At 46.4% G+C, this 15,796-nt stretch overlaps 1 protein-coding gene across 6 annotated transcripts in view; it reads right to left on the reverse strand.

Moving 5' to 3' along the window:
• The window catches only part of LOC121315382 (T-lymphoma invasion and metastasis-inducing protein 2-like), a 115,020-nt gene that overhangs the window by 63,249 nt on the left and 35,975 nt on the right, over positions 1 to 15,796 (reverse strand). For 3 of the 6 annotated variants that reach the window (XM_041249428.1, XM_041249429.1, XM_041249426.1), the window contains exons 2-6: positions 14,228 to 14,382; positions 9,868 to 10,986; positions 8,000 to 8,417; positions 6,987 to 7,159; positions 5,560 to 5,784 (exon numbers count right to left, since the gene is read on the reverse strand). In XM_041249428.1, coding sequence (XP_041105362.1) covers positions 5,560 to 5,784; positions 6,987 to 7,159; positions 8,000 to 8,417; positions 9,868 to 10,980 — 1,929 coding nt within the window. In that variant the 5' untranslated portion in view covers positions 10,981 to 10,986; positions 14,228 to 14,382. Of the gene's footprint in view, positions 1 to 5,399; positions 5,417 to 5,519; positions 5,530 to 5,559; positions 5,785 to 6,986; positions 7,160 to 7,999; positions 8,418 to 9,200; positions 9,259 to 9,867; positions 10,987 to 14,227; positions 14,383 to 15,796 lie in introns of those variants that run through there. The other 3 variants (XM_041249430.1, XM_041249432.1, XM_041249431.1) reach the window with 3 other exon arrangements.

The raw sequence follows: 15,796 nt of genomic DNA on the forward strand, positions 1-15,796 counted from the left end.
GAGGAGGAGGAGGAGGAGGGGGGGGAAAGTGTTTCATCTCAACATGGACAGGAGGAGGAGGAGGAGGAGGAGGAGGAGGAAAGTGCAAAATCGGTAGGAGTGACAGTGTCCTCTACTCCTCCTCCTCCTCCTCAGGCAAAGTAGAGTTGACCTGTCCTCCTCCTCATCTCCTCCTCCATGCCACTTTCACAAAGTAGAGTTGGTACCTTTATGGAGAAGTCTTCATCCTCTCCTACATGGACTCCTCCCAGGAGGAGGAGGAGGAGGAGTAGAGTGTACATCTCAAGACTCTTGGACATCCAGCGAGGAGGAGAGGGGAATGAGGAGGAGGAGGGAGGGAGTTGAGGGTCATCCTCTCAAACTTCCTCATCGGAAAAGAGGAGGAGGTGGGGAGTGAAAGTGTTTCCTCAACTCATGGGACGGAGGAAGAAGGAGGAGGAGGAGGGGAGTCCCTCGTGTTTCATCTCAACAGGAGGATGGAAAGTGTTAGGAGGCACATGGAGGAGGAGGAGGAGGAGGAGGGGGTGAAAGTGTTTCATCTCAACATGGACAGGAGGAAGGAGGAGGAGGAGGAGGAGGAGGAGGGAGACAAAAGTAGAGTTGTACCTGTCAAGTCTGTCCTACTCCTCTTCCCATGAGGAGGAGGAGGGGAGGAGGAGGAGGGGAGAAAGCGTTTTTCTCTCAACATGACAGGAGGAGGAGGAGGAGGAGGAGGGGGGGAGAACCGCTGTTCATTCAAAATTGTTACTCTGGGCCATGGAGGAGGAGGAGGAGGAGGAGGAGGGGAGAAAGTGTTTCATCTCAACATGGACAGGAGGAGGAGGAGGAGGAGGGGAGGTGTTTCATCTCAACATGGAGGGGAGGAGGAGGAGGAGGAGGAGGAGGAGGAGGAGGAAGGGAGTGAGGGGAGGAGAGAGGAGGGGAGAGAGAGAGGGAGAAGAGGAGGGAGGAGAGGAGGGAGGAGAGGAGAGAGAGAAGAGAGAAAAAGCAGAAGGGACTCCTCAGGAGGAGCAGTGGGTTGTCAAGAGGAAGCAGGAGAGTTGTACCTGTCTCCCCTGATAGGAAGAAATGGAAAGTGTCCATCCAACATTTCAAAAGGAGGAGAGGAGGGGTCCTCTATCCTCTCATCCTTCAACATGGACTTTCAGAGAGCAAGTGGAGAGGAGGAGGAGGAGGAGGAGGGGAGAAAGTGTTTCCTTCTCTAACAACAGTAGGAGAGGGGGAGGAGTGTCCTCCTGAGAAAGAGAAAGTGTCCCTCCCCAAGTGTTCACAAAAGTAGAGGTAGGAGTCAGAGGAGGAGGAGGAGTAAAGAGTGAGAAAAGTGTTTCCTCTCCCCATGGACTACATCCCCCCAGGAGGAGGAGGGAAAGGAGAGGAGGGTAAGAAAGAACACCGGCAGGAGGAGGAGGAGGAGGGGAGAAAGTGTTTCATCTCAACATGGACAGGAGGAGGAGGAGGAGGAGGAGGGGAAGAAAGTGTTTCATCTCAACATGGACAGGAGGAGGAGGAGGAGGAGGGGAGAAAGTGTTTCATCTCAACATGGACAGGAGGAGGAGGAGGAGGAGGAGGAGGGAGGGAGAAGAAGTGTTTCATCCCACAGGACAGGAGGAGAAGCGGAGGAGGGAGGGGAGTGAAAGTGTTTCATTCTCAACATGGAAACAGGGAAGCGGAGAAGGGGAGGAGGAGGAGGAGAAAGTGTTTCATTTAAAAGTGGAGTGGAGGCAGGAGAGGAGGAGGAGGAGGAGGGGAGAAAGTGTTTCATCTCAACATGGACAGGAGGAGGAGGAGGAGGAGGAGGGGAGAAAGTGTTTCATCTCAACATGGACAGGAGGAGGAGGAGGAGGAGGAGGAGGAGGAGGAAGTGTTTCATCTCAACATGGACAGGAGGAGGAGGAGGAGGAGGAGGAGGAGGGGAGAAAGTGTTTCATCTCAACATGGACAGGAGGAGGAGGAGGAGGAGGAGGAGGAGGAACGAGTTGTAGGAAGCGCCTCCTCCTCCTATCCTCCTCATCTCACTTTCAGAAAAGGAGGGAGGGGGTCCCCTCTTTCACAAAGTTGAGTTCAAAGTGTTTCATCCCCAACTCATCCTCAGGGAAGTTTCACAAAACAGTGGACAGCGAGCAGGGGAGGGTGGAGGAGGAGAAAGGATGAGGGGGAGAGGAGTTCCTTTCATCTCAACATCCCCTCTTCACAAAAGTAGAAACATGGACAGGAGGAGGAGGAGGAGGAGGAGGGGAGAAAGTGTTTCATCTCAACATGGACAGGAGGAGGAGGAGGAGGAGGAGGGGGGAGAAAGTGTTTCATGTGTTTTCATCTCAACAGGAGGAGGAGGAGGAAAGTTAGAGAGGAGGGGAGGAGTGAGGAGGAGGAGGAGGAGGAGGAGGAGGAGGGGAGAAAGTGTTTCATCTCAACATGGACAGGAGGAGGAGGAGGAGGAGGGGAGAAAGTGTTTCATCTCAACATGGACAGGAGGAGGAGGAGGAGGAGGAGGGGAAAGTGTTTCATCTCAACATGGACAGGAGGAGGAGGAGGAGGAGGAGGGGAGAAAGTGTTTCATCTCAACATGGACAGGAGGAAGAGGAGGAGGAGGAGGAGAATGGAGATGTTTTTTCCCAAGTGTTTCATACTCAACATGGACTCCTCCCCGCTCCCCTTACTTTCAGGAGGGGAGGGTTAAGATGTGAAAAGTTTTTCATCTCAACATGGACAGGAGGAAGAGGAGGAGGAGGAGGAGGAGAGAAAGTGTTTCATCTCAACATGGACAGGAGGAGGAGGAGGGGAGGAAGTGAAAGGAGTTTCATCTCAAAAACAGAAGGAGGAGGTTTCATTTCCCCCCCCCCCCCCCCCACCCTTGAAGGTGTTTCTCATCTCAACATGGACAGGAGGAGGAGGAAGAGGAGGAGGAGGGGAGAAAGTGTTTCATCTCAACCTGGACAGGAGGAGGAGGAGGAGGAGGAGGGGAGAAAGTGTTTCATCTCAACACTTGGAAAGTTTAGAAGTTGAAGTTTGTTTCCTAAAGTGTTTTTTTATCTTTTAACCGTTGTAAGTCAAAGGATGAGGGTTTAAGTGGAATCGTCCAAAGAGGGACAGGAAAGAGGAGGAGGAGAAGGGGAGAGGAGAATAGTGTTCCATCTCACCCTGGACCAGGAGGGAGGAGGAGGAGGGAGGGGAAGTGAGGAAAGTACGTCTCGACTGTTTATGATTTCATCACGCATATTTCCTAATAGTACAGAATTACATGGGACAGGCGTCCAGAGGATTTTTTTTTCAGAGTTTCATGCAATAACAGGATCAGGGAGGGAGAGAGGAGGAAGAGGAGGAGGAGGGGGGGAGAAAGTGTTTCATCTCAACATGGACAGGAGGAGGAGGGAGGGGTGAATGTGTTTCATCACGAATACTACTATAATACGAATTTATGCTTGGTATGCTTCCATGATGATACGAGTCACTTGCAGTTTGCATTCAACTTTTTTTTTTGGTTGTCTGGGCATTTAACAAAAAAATCCTGAACAGCAGAGGGTTTTTGAGACATTTCTTTCAATACAGCTTATGCTATACGATGCTTTTCTGTTGAGATGCCGAATGAAGAAATTAAAGGTTTGCCTCTGGATAACACGAGATGGAGCGGCAAGGAGCGGACAGCGCTCAGTTTTTGAAATTGAAATTATTAGTGTTAGCGTATATTTTGTATGTTTCAAACATATTTTACCACAGTACTTCTCTTACATCATCTTGTACACTAGGTATTCAGTACAAGTGTTACTGAAACAATACAGCCACTAGAGATACAAGCCACTGCTTTGGATATTATATTCTGCTCCAGCTGTACCTAATGTATAACGATTTGGTAGTTAATGTATAACGATTTGGTACTTAATGTATAACGATTTGGTAGTTAATGTATAATGATTTGGTAGTTAATGTATAATGATTTGGTAGTTAATGTATAACGATTTGGTAGCGGATTTTTACGTAACATGCATTATATAAATCAAAAGATCACATTTTACATGTGAGTGACATTTAATGTGTGATTTATAATATTCACACACTGTCAAGCAGTTTCTGTTAATGGAAAAAAAGATATATAAATACAGTGCGTGAACCTGTCTGACGAACCTTCGAAGGTTTAAAACAATCTCTGAATCCCTGGCTAGCGAACGAACCTTCGATCCTTCAGACACAACCTTACTACACTACTTTTCTTCCCATGTGTTTTATACTAATCTACTACAATTTCAGGTATGAAGTTTAAGAAGAATTACCTTAAGGGCACTGTAAAGAAAAATTCAGGAGTGAAGAGTTGTTATGAAATCAATGAGAAACGGTGTTAAATTAAACAGGAACACTAAGATTCAAGGGCAGGATGCCTTACCTATTGAATTATAGCCCAGCCGAAATGTCATCGCAATTTACATGCATGTCCATTCAGCACAGCTGAGTTTTTCAGACTTTGCCACAGTAAGGGAAGTGGGCCTAGGTGGTTTTCAAAACCATCTGTTTCATTCATTAAATTGATATCACTATAGCAAACTGTGACAGGGAGAGACCTGTCTGGTTCGTGGCGTGCCTTTAGGGAAACAGCTGGGACACGCAACAGGAGACGCGTTGCTAAGTGCCCATCTGAGCAGCGGGCTAGCCCGGCACGGAGATGATTGCGAGGTCTGGATTGGCTGGGGGGGGCGTGCCCGGGAAAGTAAAAAAACGTATGCGCTTCAGCTTGGGGTTACTGCAAGGCCATTGCTACACAGATGGGAGCTGAGCGAAAACTTGCTTTGTTCACATCCTGGAGGAAAGCGTCCACAGGAAAACTACTATGAGGTGCCTGTGAAGGCTGCTCTGCCAGGACCATCACAACGACCTGGAGTCGCTGGGAGGCCGGGACTTAGGGAGCAACAGCAATACGTTACTTTAGGGGATGCTGATCCCAACCAAACATAGAGAGGGTTACCATCGTGTAGTAGGATCCTGGAGTGGGACATCTCATTTAATCTTGTGTGGCAAACTTTTCTTTTTAGCTGTGTTTTGTTTTGTTCTTTTTATTAAATCCGGCACTAGGATTACCATTGCTGATACCCTAGCTTCGGGCCTGTGCAGCATGTCAACACCCACTGCTCTGTGTCTGCCTCATTATTATCCAGTGATGACCCACACAAGTAAGAAATCCCCATTACACAAACAAAACCAAGAGTTTAACCTCAACAGCAATTTAAAACATTAAAATTCCAAACAAATCATTTATTCTCATACAAGTCAAAAACTAACCGAGCCCCGCCATTATTAACAACATGCCACTACTGTACTTGAAACACACTTGGGTGTGGTATGATACATATCAATTAAACACATTTACACTGTGCTACAGTATGTGTAGTGATACTGCAATGAAAGGGAGATACCTGGTTCTCAATGGCTTTCCATTCTCGTCATGCTTCATACCTGGTTCTCAATGGCTTTCCATTCTCTTCATGCTTCATACCTGGTTCTCAATGGCTTTCCATTCTCCTCATGCTTCATACCTGGTTCTCAATGGCTTTCCATTCTCCTCATGCTCCATACCTGGTTCTCGATGGCTTTCCTGTTCTTGGGGTCCCTCACAGTGGCGAGCTGCAGCTCTCCCATCTTTCTCATCTTGCTGTCCATGTCAATCTTCTGGATGAGGCCCCTCGTCTGGCTCCTCAGCAGTCGCACCGTTTCCTCTTTTCCTTGTTTCTTTGCAAACAAAGAGGCGCTGGAGGAATGAATCGCAGTCACCCAGTTTTCCAAGTCTGTTTGGTTTGTAGCCTGCCAGACAGAAAAAGTAAAAGTACATAAAACCCAATTTACAATCTTTATTTTTTATTTGGTTCTAAATCTCCTACGTGACTCAACACAGCTATATCGAATCAGTGAGACGGTTAATAAAATAAAAACAATTCAATTGCTTTAACAAGGGGTAACTTGTTGTGTTGCTAAACAGGGGTCAAACACATGGGTGTTGACATAAGGACTGAATTACACTTCTATTTTGAAGAAGAGAAACTATGTCATCCCCTGAGCCATATTATTGCTTTCAGAAAGCTGATGGAGGCATGCAAGATTATCAACTAAACTCTTCGTTCCAAGAGGCCAGATCACATTGGAATATGCTCTTTTCAGTGAGGACAGACCGGTACTAGGATGGGGGACCTACAAGAAAAAACATGTTCTGTAAAAAGTGGTGCTAGCAGCTTAGTGGAGGCCCACTTCTCAGAACTCAACTTTAACCCTTTGCGGTCCTATCTCGGACCAGGTCCGACATTACAAATTTCCCTTTCCAGTCCGATATTATCAAAAAGACATAAACCACAGCTCTCTAGTCACTTTTTCTCTGGAAAAAGCAGAGAATACCTTTCAATGGACGAGTGAGACCGACAGGAGCTGAACGAAGCCGAAAAAAAAGGGCGTACATCATAGCCCCATGCACTACAGAAATAACATGAACATAAACAAAGGAGATAGCTGTTTCTGCATCCAGCGCTCAGAGAATATCACAGACATCTGCAGAGCTTTCTGAAATTTTATAATAATAAAATAATAATTGGATTGCATTATTGAGGAGTTTGGTGATAAAATGAGTGATCAGGAGAGGATTTATCAGTATGCACATCTATAATGAGGTATGTGAAAAATACAGCGAACAAGGGGTGGGGCTTGGCTGGAGAAGCAGTACTGATGTCTTTTAAACCTGTTTTACTCTGAAATTAAAATTAAACAGCACGTATGAAAGTAAACTGGACCCAACGCACCTTACAAGCGCTGAATAAATGGACTGCAAAGGGTTAATAGGCTTCTCCGCTGCAATATAAAATATTGTTGACCAGAACATGCAGCGGTACATGTTGAAATGGATATGTTATCCTGTGAACAACAGTTGCTTATAATACAATTATCAAGCGTGACTTTAGGCTGACTCCCTTCAGCATGTACTGGGAAGCAAACAAAAGAGAAAGTTAAAACCAAAAAACCTGAAAGAGGTAGGCATCTCCGAAGGTATTGCTAAGGCAGAAGACGTTCTCTTTCTTCGGGTGCTCGGGAACAGACTGCACTATGCTGTCTTCAGCAAAGAGGGCGTAGCGCGGGGAAAAGTCTTGCTCCATGGAATTCTTCCTATAGGTTTCATAAAACAGTAGGGTGCAGCCTGAATGACGAGAGAAGCATGCAGTGAGGGTTACTGGGCATGCCAAACAAGAAGGAATTCCTAAGCAAGCAAACATATGTTTCCCCTAAAAAAAAGGGGAGTATAATTAATCAAAATAAATACTCACCAACTCAGCTAAAATGTCAGCAAAAAGCAAACACTGTCAGTTATACATATAATAAGCAGAATATTCCTCTATCATTACTATATTCATCAACACAGGACAGGAGAAACACATGGAACACCTGCTAGCATTGCCAGCAACTGCATTACATAGCACAGTGAAACCCTTAAAACAATACTGCTGATTTTGTGTTAGAAGCGAGTGCTCTGCATTCTTCCTGTGATGAGTGCATGTATTACTTGTGGGGTCTATAAACCCCAAAGAATTGAACACGTCTTCCCTACTTTATCCTAAAGATTGCAATAAAACTGTTCTCCGTCTAACTATTGGAAGTAAAAAGTCAAACTTTTTTGTAAGACTAATTACCTGCATTTTGGCAGCCTAACTCCACAAACTCCACCTAATTAGGCTGTTGCAATCTAATGCAGTGGTTCCTGTAATAAAAGGTATTTATCAGGGCCTCAGGCAGGCGCCAGAGCTGTGAAATCCCAGTTGCTGTATAGTATTAGTCATTCTTATAGCCCAGCAGGCACTTTTAGCACACTGAGCACACTATTTTGCTTGAAGACACTGAGAAAATGTAATTTTAATATTACTACATATTCTTAAAATTAAGTTTTGTATATATACATTTTTTTTTTTTTTTTTAACAAACTGTAAAACGTGCTGAATGGGTGAACATGGTCATTGATTCAAGTAACTTGTTTAAAGCTTACCTTTCAGAGTCACCCAGTACTGCTTCCACTTGCGCCGTGGGGCCAGCTCCAGCTTCTTATCCTTGTGCAGAGTGACGAGGGGCTTGAAGAAGAGCCAGCCGGCTTTGCGCACCACCCCCTGCTCCTTCTGGAAGAGCAGGTCCAGCTGCTCCCGGGAGCCCAGAGACTCGCTGCTCGTCTCCGTCTCCGTCTCGCTGCCGCAGCGCCCCGTTTCCAGCTCCCTCATGAAGTTCTCGTAGATGTTTTGCCGCAGGGCGTCGCTGTGAAGGGCGTGGCTGGACTCGCTGCGCGGTGGCAGGGCGTGGCCTGAGCTGGGGGGCCACAGCAAGCTGGACACCTGGGAGGGAGAGCTGGTGTCTGTAGTGAAGCCATCGATCCCACTGTCAAAGCACTCGCTCGCCTGCTTACACTTCGGCTCCTGGAAACAGGTTTCGTTTATTTAGTCAGACCAAACAAAACCTACAACAGCACAGTACGTGTTTGAATCTGGTAGGAACACATTATTTAAATACGAGACAGAACTCTAAGACAAACTGCATTTTACAGATATCTAAAATGTTATGTCAAACATTCCAGTTCCATTATCTCATTAATGCAATGAAACTGAACTGAAATCTAAAAACTGATAGAGCCAATAACATTTCCCTGGGTCTCCAGCAACTTCAAAGGAATCGCTATGATCAAGTCAACAAAAATAACATTCACTCTTCCTTAATGCACATGAAACACAAAGACAGCCAACCTGTGATTCATGAAGACAATGAAACGGTTTCATGTTAAAACTGCTTACAAATCACCACAATAAAACAAAAATGTCAGTAAAACGCCGTTTCCGGTTTGTGCATACCCAACCCACCAACCCAAATATTTATCAGGGTTAAAACAAGAAGGGCAGAGCAGCACTTGTCCACCCCTCACAAGCATATCAACAGCACTGCATTACAGCACACTTCCTGTTGGCTGAATCCAAAGCACACTGTGCATACTGTATAAGGGAGACTCCAGAATAATACACACAAGGTGTGTTAAAGGCACAAACTGAAACAGGAATAGAGATGTGAGCATCATACAAGAAAGACTGGAAAGCATTATTACCATTATTAAACCAAGCCCTTCCCCTCCAAAAACAACCAATCCCATCATCTGTTTGGGAAACATATTGTGAAGGAAGGCAGTCATCTGAAGTAGCTTCCCTGCTTACCCTAAAAATGTCCCCTTGCCTGTTCATGGTAGGATCATCAACAGTGTCCACCCTGCTAGAACTCTGCTTTCTAATTTCTTCCACCTTGGTGTCTAGTGCAGCATCATCAGTGTAGTTTCACAGCCCTGTTGTCCTCCTCGTCAGTTGGGGCACGTGGTTGGTACGGGGGTCAGTGTTTCTATTTCATCAATATGCCGCACTACCACTGTGTGTATTAGCCAGGCCGCTCTGGCCAAAAATCTGTCAACTTATCACTTCCTCTTTAGCCTCCCTAACAAGCTGGGACATTAAGTTTGCGTTTGCCAAGGATCCACAGATGCCAGGAATGAAGTCCACTGCAGTGTGAAATCTGTCCGTACTGCCCACACGAGACTAGGGAGAAGTTTTTGTTCCTGCATTCTGGCCTGACGTCACCACTCGGCTACCCTGTCACAGACACCTTTGAAAATGAGACTCTGATCTCTAACTGTAAATACTGTTCTTTAACAAATAATAATAATAATAATAATAATAATAATAATAATAATAATAATAATAATAATAATAATAATTCATTTTCTTAAATGCATTTCTTGTAAGAGAAATTCTTATATTTTTTCTGTGTTTTTTTAGGTGTGAGAAGGACAATATTAAAAATGAAAAGTAAGCAAATACGCAGGTGTCTCACCTGCAGCTTTCTCTTCTTTCTGGAAAGGCTTCCAGTCCAGTCACTGATGCGCCTCATTCTGCTCTTCAGGGTGTCTCTCTTGGCACTGCCCTCCAGAATGGGCTTGGATTTACGACAAGGCAGCGTGTAGGAGGAGTACTGCATGCTGCCCAGACCCTCCGAGTCAGACACCACCTCCACATCCGGGGCTAGCGATGCCCGCTTCTTACTTCTCGGGACAGTCAGGGACTCTGGTGAAAGACCCTTCTCTGCAATGATTGCATCTCTATAGAGATCTTGAAGGGATATAGGAGATGCCCGCTGTTCAAACAACCTCTGCTGGTTCTGTAGGACTGCATCTCCCAGGCTTGTGTCTGCAGTCCTGCTGGAGAGGTCTGGGTGGTCCGTGTCGTTGAGATCAGCAGCGTCGTTCCCCCACGGAGAATCATACCATGAACTCTCAGAGCTCAACGAGCTTCCCTTACTGGTTCTGAGCCCGGAGTCTCCAGGGCTAGGGCTCTGCCTTCTTGAGATACCGGAACTACTGGGTGTTGATTCGAGAGCAGGGGAGTATTTTAACAGCTGCACCGGTCCATCAGAGTCGTAGATGGGGAGTCTGTTGTTGTTGTTACTGTTAGTGAACTCCACTCTCAGGCTGCCGTCAAACTTCCCCAGCGTTTTAATGAGCACCTTTGGACTGCTTTTGTCTTCTACTTTGTCCAACAGGGACTCCTTCTTATTTACAACATGGTCATTGCGCTCAGCGGCTGTGCTGTGGCTGCTCTGCGCATCATACCCAGCGTAGAGGAAGCTGCTCTCAGGCACAAACCTGAAGTTATTCCCGGGGCTGCAGTCTCTGGGCTTGCCATTGGCACTGTTTTGACTGCCCTTGGTCACGCAGTCGTAGTGGCGGGCGGCGTATGGCTGGCTGCTTTTGTTCTGTGAAAGGCAGCTCCTGGCCTGCGCTCGAGTCTTGTAACCGGAAGCGTGGCCCCAGCTGTGTGCAGAGCGAGACTGTTCATCTTTGGCATGGACACTTCGGATTCGGAGGGAGCAAGGCTTCTGCTTGCCAGGCACAATGAGGCGACGGCTTTTACACCCCTGAACGCTGTATTGGCTTTCAGTGTTCCCCATTTTAATCTGAAAAAAAGACAAAAAAATATATTAATTACATTTTGTCTATGGAGCATGTAAATGGGTAGTTAGTTACAGTGGTCAGCCAATGGTTATTAGCTAGGCAAATTATTTTATTTTTAAACATTGTATTACTGTACATGTATCCTGGTTATTTTTGTTTTCACCTTTTGGCATTTAAATTAATGAACTAAGTAAACAAATTGTTCAATACACTGGAAACCAAAACATTTTTTAACTGGAAACAAGCCAGTTTCATATGACCACGATCCCCCTTCAAGACTTGGAACAGCCACGTCTTTTACTTAAATCAGAAAACATGGACGTGACGGTCAGTCTCTTTATGTCTTCATGCATGTTATGTGTGACGGTGGCATGCAACTGCTCCCAGAAAGGCTGAAAATGGCTGGAATTAGAAAGAGAAGTGCTTGACCTCTGAAGAATACCTGAATGACAGGTGCTTGCCATTAGAAACCTACAAATACCTCCACTCACTGTGTTTTGCAACTCCCACAGCCCTTTCAAGCACAGCAACCTCATATGGGGATGGATAAAACTCTCTTCTAGTCTTTATATGGGGACTGAGAGATAGGCTGAGACAGTGTGTTACCTCTGTTGCATGGCGGCCTCATATAAGGAATGCCAAAAGCAATGGGAAAAAATGAAAGAGTTTTCAAAATGAAAAATGTATTTTATTATGTGTCCAAAATTACATCAAATATTTCTGTTTGTTTTTGTTCCGCCACGTTCAATATCTTCTGCATGAAGGGGGTAAGAAAGGCATGTTCGGGGTCCCCGAGTAGCGCTGCCGCTGGGAGCGCAGGATGAGTCGCACAGCTTGGACAATGCTGGTTCACGTGATGCCGCTGGGAGCGCAGGATGAGTCGCACAGCTTGGACGATGCTGGTTCACGTGATGCCGCTGGGAGTGCAGGATGAGTCGCACAGCTTGGACGATGCTGGTTCACGTGATGCCGCTGGGAGTGCAGGATGAGTCGCACAGCTTGGACGATGCTGGTTCACGTGATGCCGCTGGGAGTGCAGGATGAGTCGCACAGCCTGGACGATGCTGGTTCACGTGATGCCGCTGGGAGCGCAGGATGAGTCGCACAGCCTGGACGATGCTGGTTCACGTGATGCCGCTGGGAGCGCAGGATGAGTCGCACAGCCTGGACGATGCTGGTTCACGTGATGCCGCTGGGAGCGCAGGATGAGTCGCACAGCCTGGACGATGCTGGTTCACGTGATGCCGCTGGGAGCGCAGGATGAGTCGCACAGCCTGGACGATGCTGGTTCACGTGATGCCGCTGGGAGCGCAGGATGAGTCGCACAGCCTGGACGATGCTGGTTCACGTGATGCCGCTGGGAGCGCAGGATGAGTCGCACAGCCACGTGGACGGATGCTGGACGATGCTCACGTGATGCCGCTGGGAGCGCAGGATGAGTCGCACAGCCTGGACGATGCTGGTTCACGTGATGCCGCTGGGAGCGCAGGATGAGTCGCACAGCCTGGACGATGCTGGTTCACGTGATGCCGCTGGGAGCGCAGGATGAGTCGCACAGCCTGGACGATGCTGGTTCACGTGATGCCGCTGGGAGCGCAGGATGAGTCGCACAGCTTGGACGATGCTGGTTCACGTGATGCCGCTGGGAGCGCAGGATGAGTCGCACAGCCGCTGGACGATGCTGGTTCACGTGATGCCGCTGGGAGCGCAGGATGAGTCGCACAGCTTGGACGATGCTGGTTCACGTGATGCCGCTGGGAGCGCAGGATGAGTCGCACAGCCTGGACGATGCTGGTTCACGTGATGCCGCTGGGAGCGCAGGATGAGTCGCACAGCCTGGACGATGCTGGTTCACGTGATGCCGCTGGGAGCGCAGGATGAGTCGCACAGCTTGGACGATGCTGGTTCACGTGATGCCGCTGGGAGCGCAGGATGAGTCGCACAGCCTGGACGATGCTGGTTCACGTGATGCCGCTGGGAGTGCAGGGTGAGTCACACAGCTTGGACGATGCTGGTTCACGTGATGCCGCTGGGAGTGCAGGGTGAGTCACACAGCCTGGACGATGCCGGGTCACGTGATGCCGCTGGGAGTGCAGGATGAGTCACACAGCCTGGACGATGACGGGTCACGTATTGACGCTGGGAGTGCAGGATGAGTCACACAGCTTGGACAGCACTGTTTGTGTCCCGGCTGTGCAAACTCTGCTGGAGATTCCAAAGGGGGCTCCACAACTGGCTCTGACACTCCCAGGGTAGGGGGTGGGAAACCAGCAGGGACTTCTCCAAATTAGGAGGAAAAAATAAATAAAATAAATAAAAATAATAACTGGTCACTCTAAATTAAAAAAAAATTAAAGAAAGGCATGTTATCTATAGTATGATAACAAGCGTCAGCTTGGAAAGAGCTGTTTGAGAAGTGTAGGTGTGCACATTGTAATTACTGAGCTGTTTGAGAAGTGCAGGTGTGCACATTGTAATTACTGAGCTGTTTGAGAAGTGCAGGTGTGCTCATTGTAATTACTGAGCTGTTTGAGAAGTGCAGGTGTGCTCATTGTAATTACTGAGCTGTTTGAGAAGTGCAGGTGTGCTCATTGTAATTACTGAGCTGTTTGAGAAGTGCAGGTGTGCTCATTGTAATTACTGAGCTGTTTGAGAAGTGCAGGTGTGCTCATTGTAATTACTGAGCTGTTTGAGAAGTGCAGGTGTGCTCATTGTAATTACTGAGCTGTTTGAGAAGTGCAGGTGTGCTCATTGTAATTACTGAGCTGTTTGAGAAGTGCAGGTGTGCTCATTGTAATTACTGAGCTGTTTGAGAAGTGCAGGTGTGCTCATTGTAATTACTGAGCTGTTTGAGAAGCGCAGGTGTGCTCATTGTAATTACTGAGCTGTTTGAGAAGTGCAGGTGTGCTCATTGTAATTACTGAGCTGTTTGAGAAGTGCAGGTGTGCTCATTGTAATTACTGAGCTGTTTGAGAAGTGCAGGTGTGCTCATTGTAATTACTGAGCTGTTTGAGAAGTGCAGGTGTGCTCATTGTAATTACTGAGCTGTTTGAGAAGTGCAGGTGTGCACATTGTAATTACTGAGCTGTTTGAGAAGTGCAGGTGTGCTCATTGTAATTACTGAGCTGTTTGAGAAGCGCAGGTGTGCTCATTGTAATTACTGAGCTGTTTGAGAAGTGCAGGTGTGCTCATTGTAATTACTGATATGTGCATATCTGTGTTCAGTACCAATTTGGCTCTTACCAGTTGAACCGTTAACTCTGGAAAGATTTGGAACCCCACTGATCTGCATGGTCTTCAGAACTGCACTCTGGAAAGATTTGGAACCCCACTGATCTGCATGGTCTTCAGAACTGCACTCTACTTCCTTGGTACAGCAATCCAACTTTGGAACTTATCTGCAAAAGCAAGCAAACAAAAGAAGAGACATTATTGTCAGTCCTGTATTTTATTCAATTCTACTTAACTCTGCTTTCTGCTGGGAATAGGGTTCACAAAGAGACCACACTTAACTAGCTTTCCACAAGTACCTCAACACTTCCAAAATGTTTGACTGCTGGTGCTTTTCACTCCGTTAAAACTTAAAAAAATTAAAATAAATACACGCTTGCTCCAAAGTCACACTTCTTTTTGAAAACGCTGAAAGTGAGACAAGGCTGAAACCTCAATCAATACAAAACACAGTGAGGAAGAACATTGTTTACCAAGCCCCTCTGCAGACAGCTCAGTAATGCAAAATGACTCATCGCAAGCAAGGCTTTTCTACTAGCCAAGTCAACACTGGATAGTTTGTCTTGTAAGAACATCAGTACTCTCAGTGGTTAAGAAGACTCAATGGTGCCCACTTTAAAACTGTGAAGGAGCTGGCAAACCAAGATTTTGTAAAACAACATTTAAACAATAATATATTTTTTTATTTTTTTATCTCACAGTATACAGGGATTGAGAAATAAATATGGCCAATTAAAAAATGATATACATACTGAAGGGATGACTGCCCATATTTGGCTGCTACGCAGCTAGTGCCTCTCATTCAGACACATTCACACGCACACATCCTTTGTGAGCTGCATTGAGGCACTGTGGTGAAGTAGTAAAGAACAGGAGGGCTGAGGTTTTTAAAACCTAACTCATCTATGACTTTACTATATGACTGAGTCCACGGCATGTATTATTCTTGTATCTTTGAGTCCTAGACAAAGTTATATTATATTAAAAACAGTGTCATTTTAGACAAGCTACCCAAGATGAGTAATGCACATAAACAAATGATTAATATCAGAAACGCAGAATGTCATCAGACAGGACTGAGGCACTGCACAGCCATTCTGTAGAATGTCATCAGACAGGACTGAGGCACTGCACAGCCATTCTGTAGAATGTCATCAGACAGGACTGAGGCATACTGCACAAGTACCTCAACACTTCTGTAGAATGTTATCAGACAGGACTGAAAAAAATTAAAATGCACACACATTCTGTAGAATGTCATCAGACAGGACTGAAAGCATACTGCACAAACCTTCTGTAGAATGTTATCAGACAGGACTGACCAAGCATACTGCACAGCTCCTTCTGTAGAATGTCATCAGACAGGACTGAGGCACTGCACAGTCAACACTGTAGAATGTCATCAGACAGGACTGAGGCATAAGAAGCACAGGTGCCTTCTGTAGAATGTCATCAGACAGGACTGAGGCACTGCACAGCCATTCTGTAGAATGTTTTTATCAGACAGGACTGAGGCATATGCACAGACATTCTGTAGAATGTATACATCAGACAGGACTGAGGCATATTGCACAGCTACCT

Source organism: Polyodon spathula, chromosome 5, assembly GCF_017654505.1.
Source record: "Polyodon spathula isolate WHYD16114869_AA chromosome 5, ASM1765450v1, whole genome shotgun sequence".
Lineage (NCBI taxonomy): Eukaryota > Metazoa > Chordata > Actinopteri > Acipenseriformes > Polyodontidae > Polyodon > Polyodon spathula.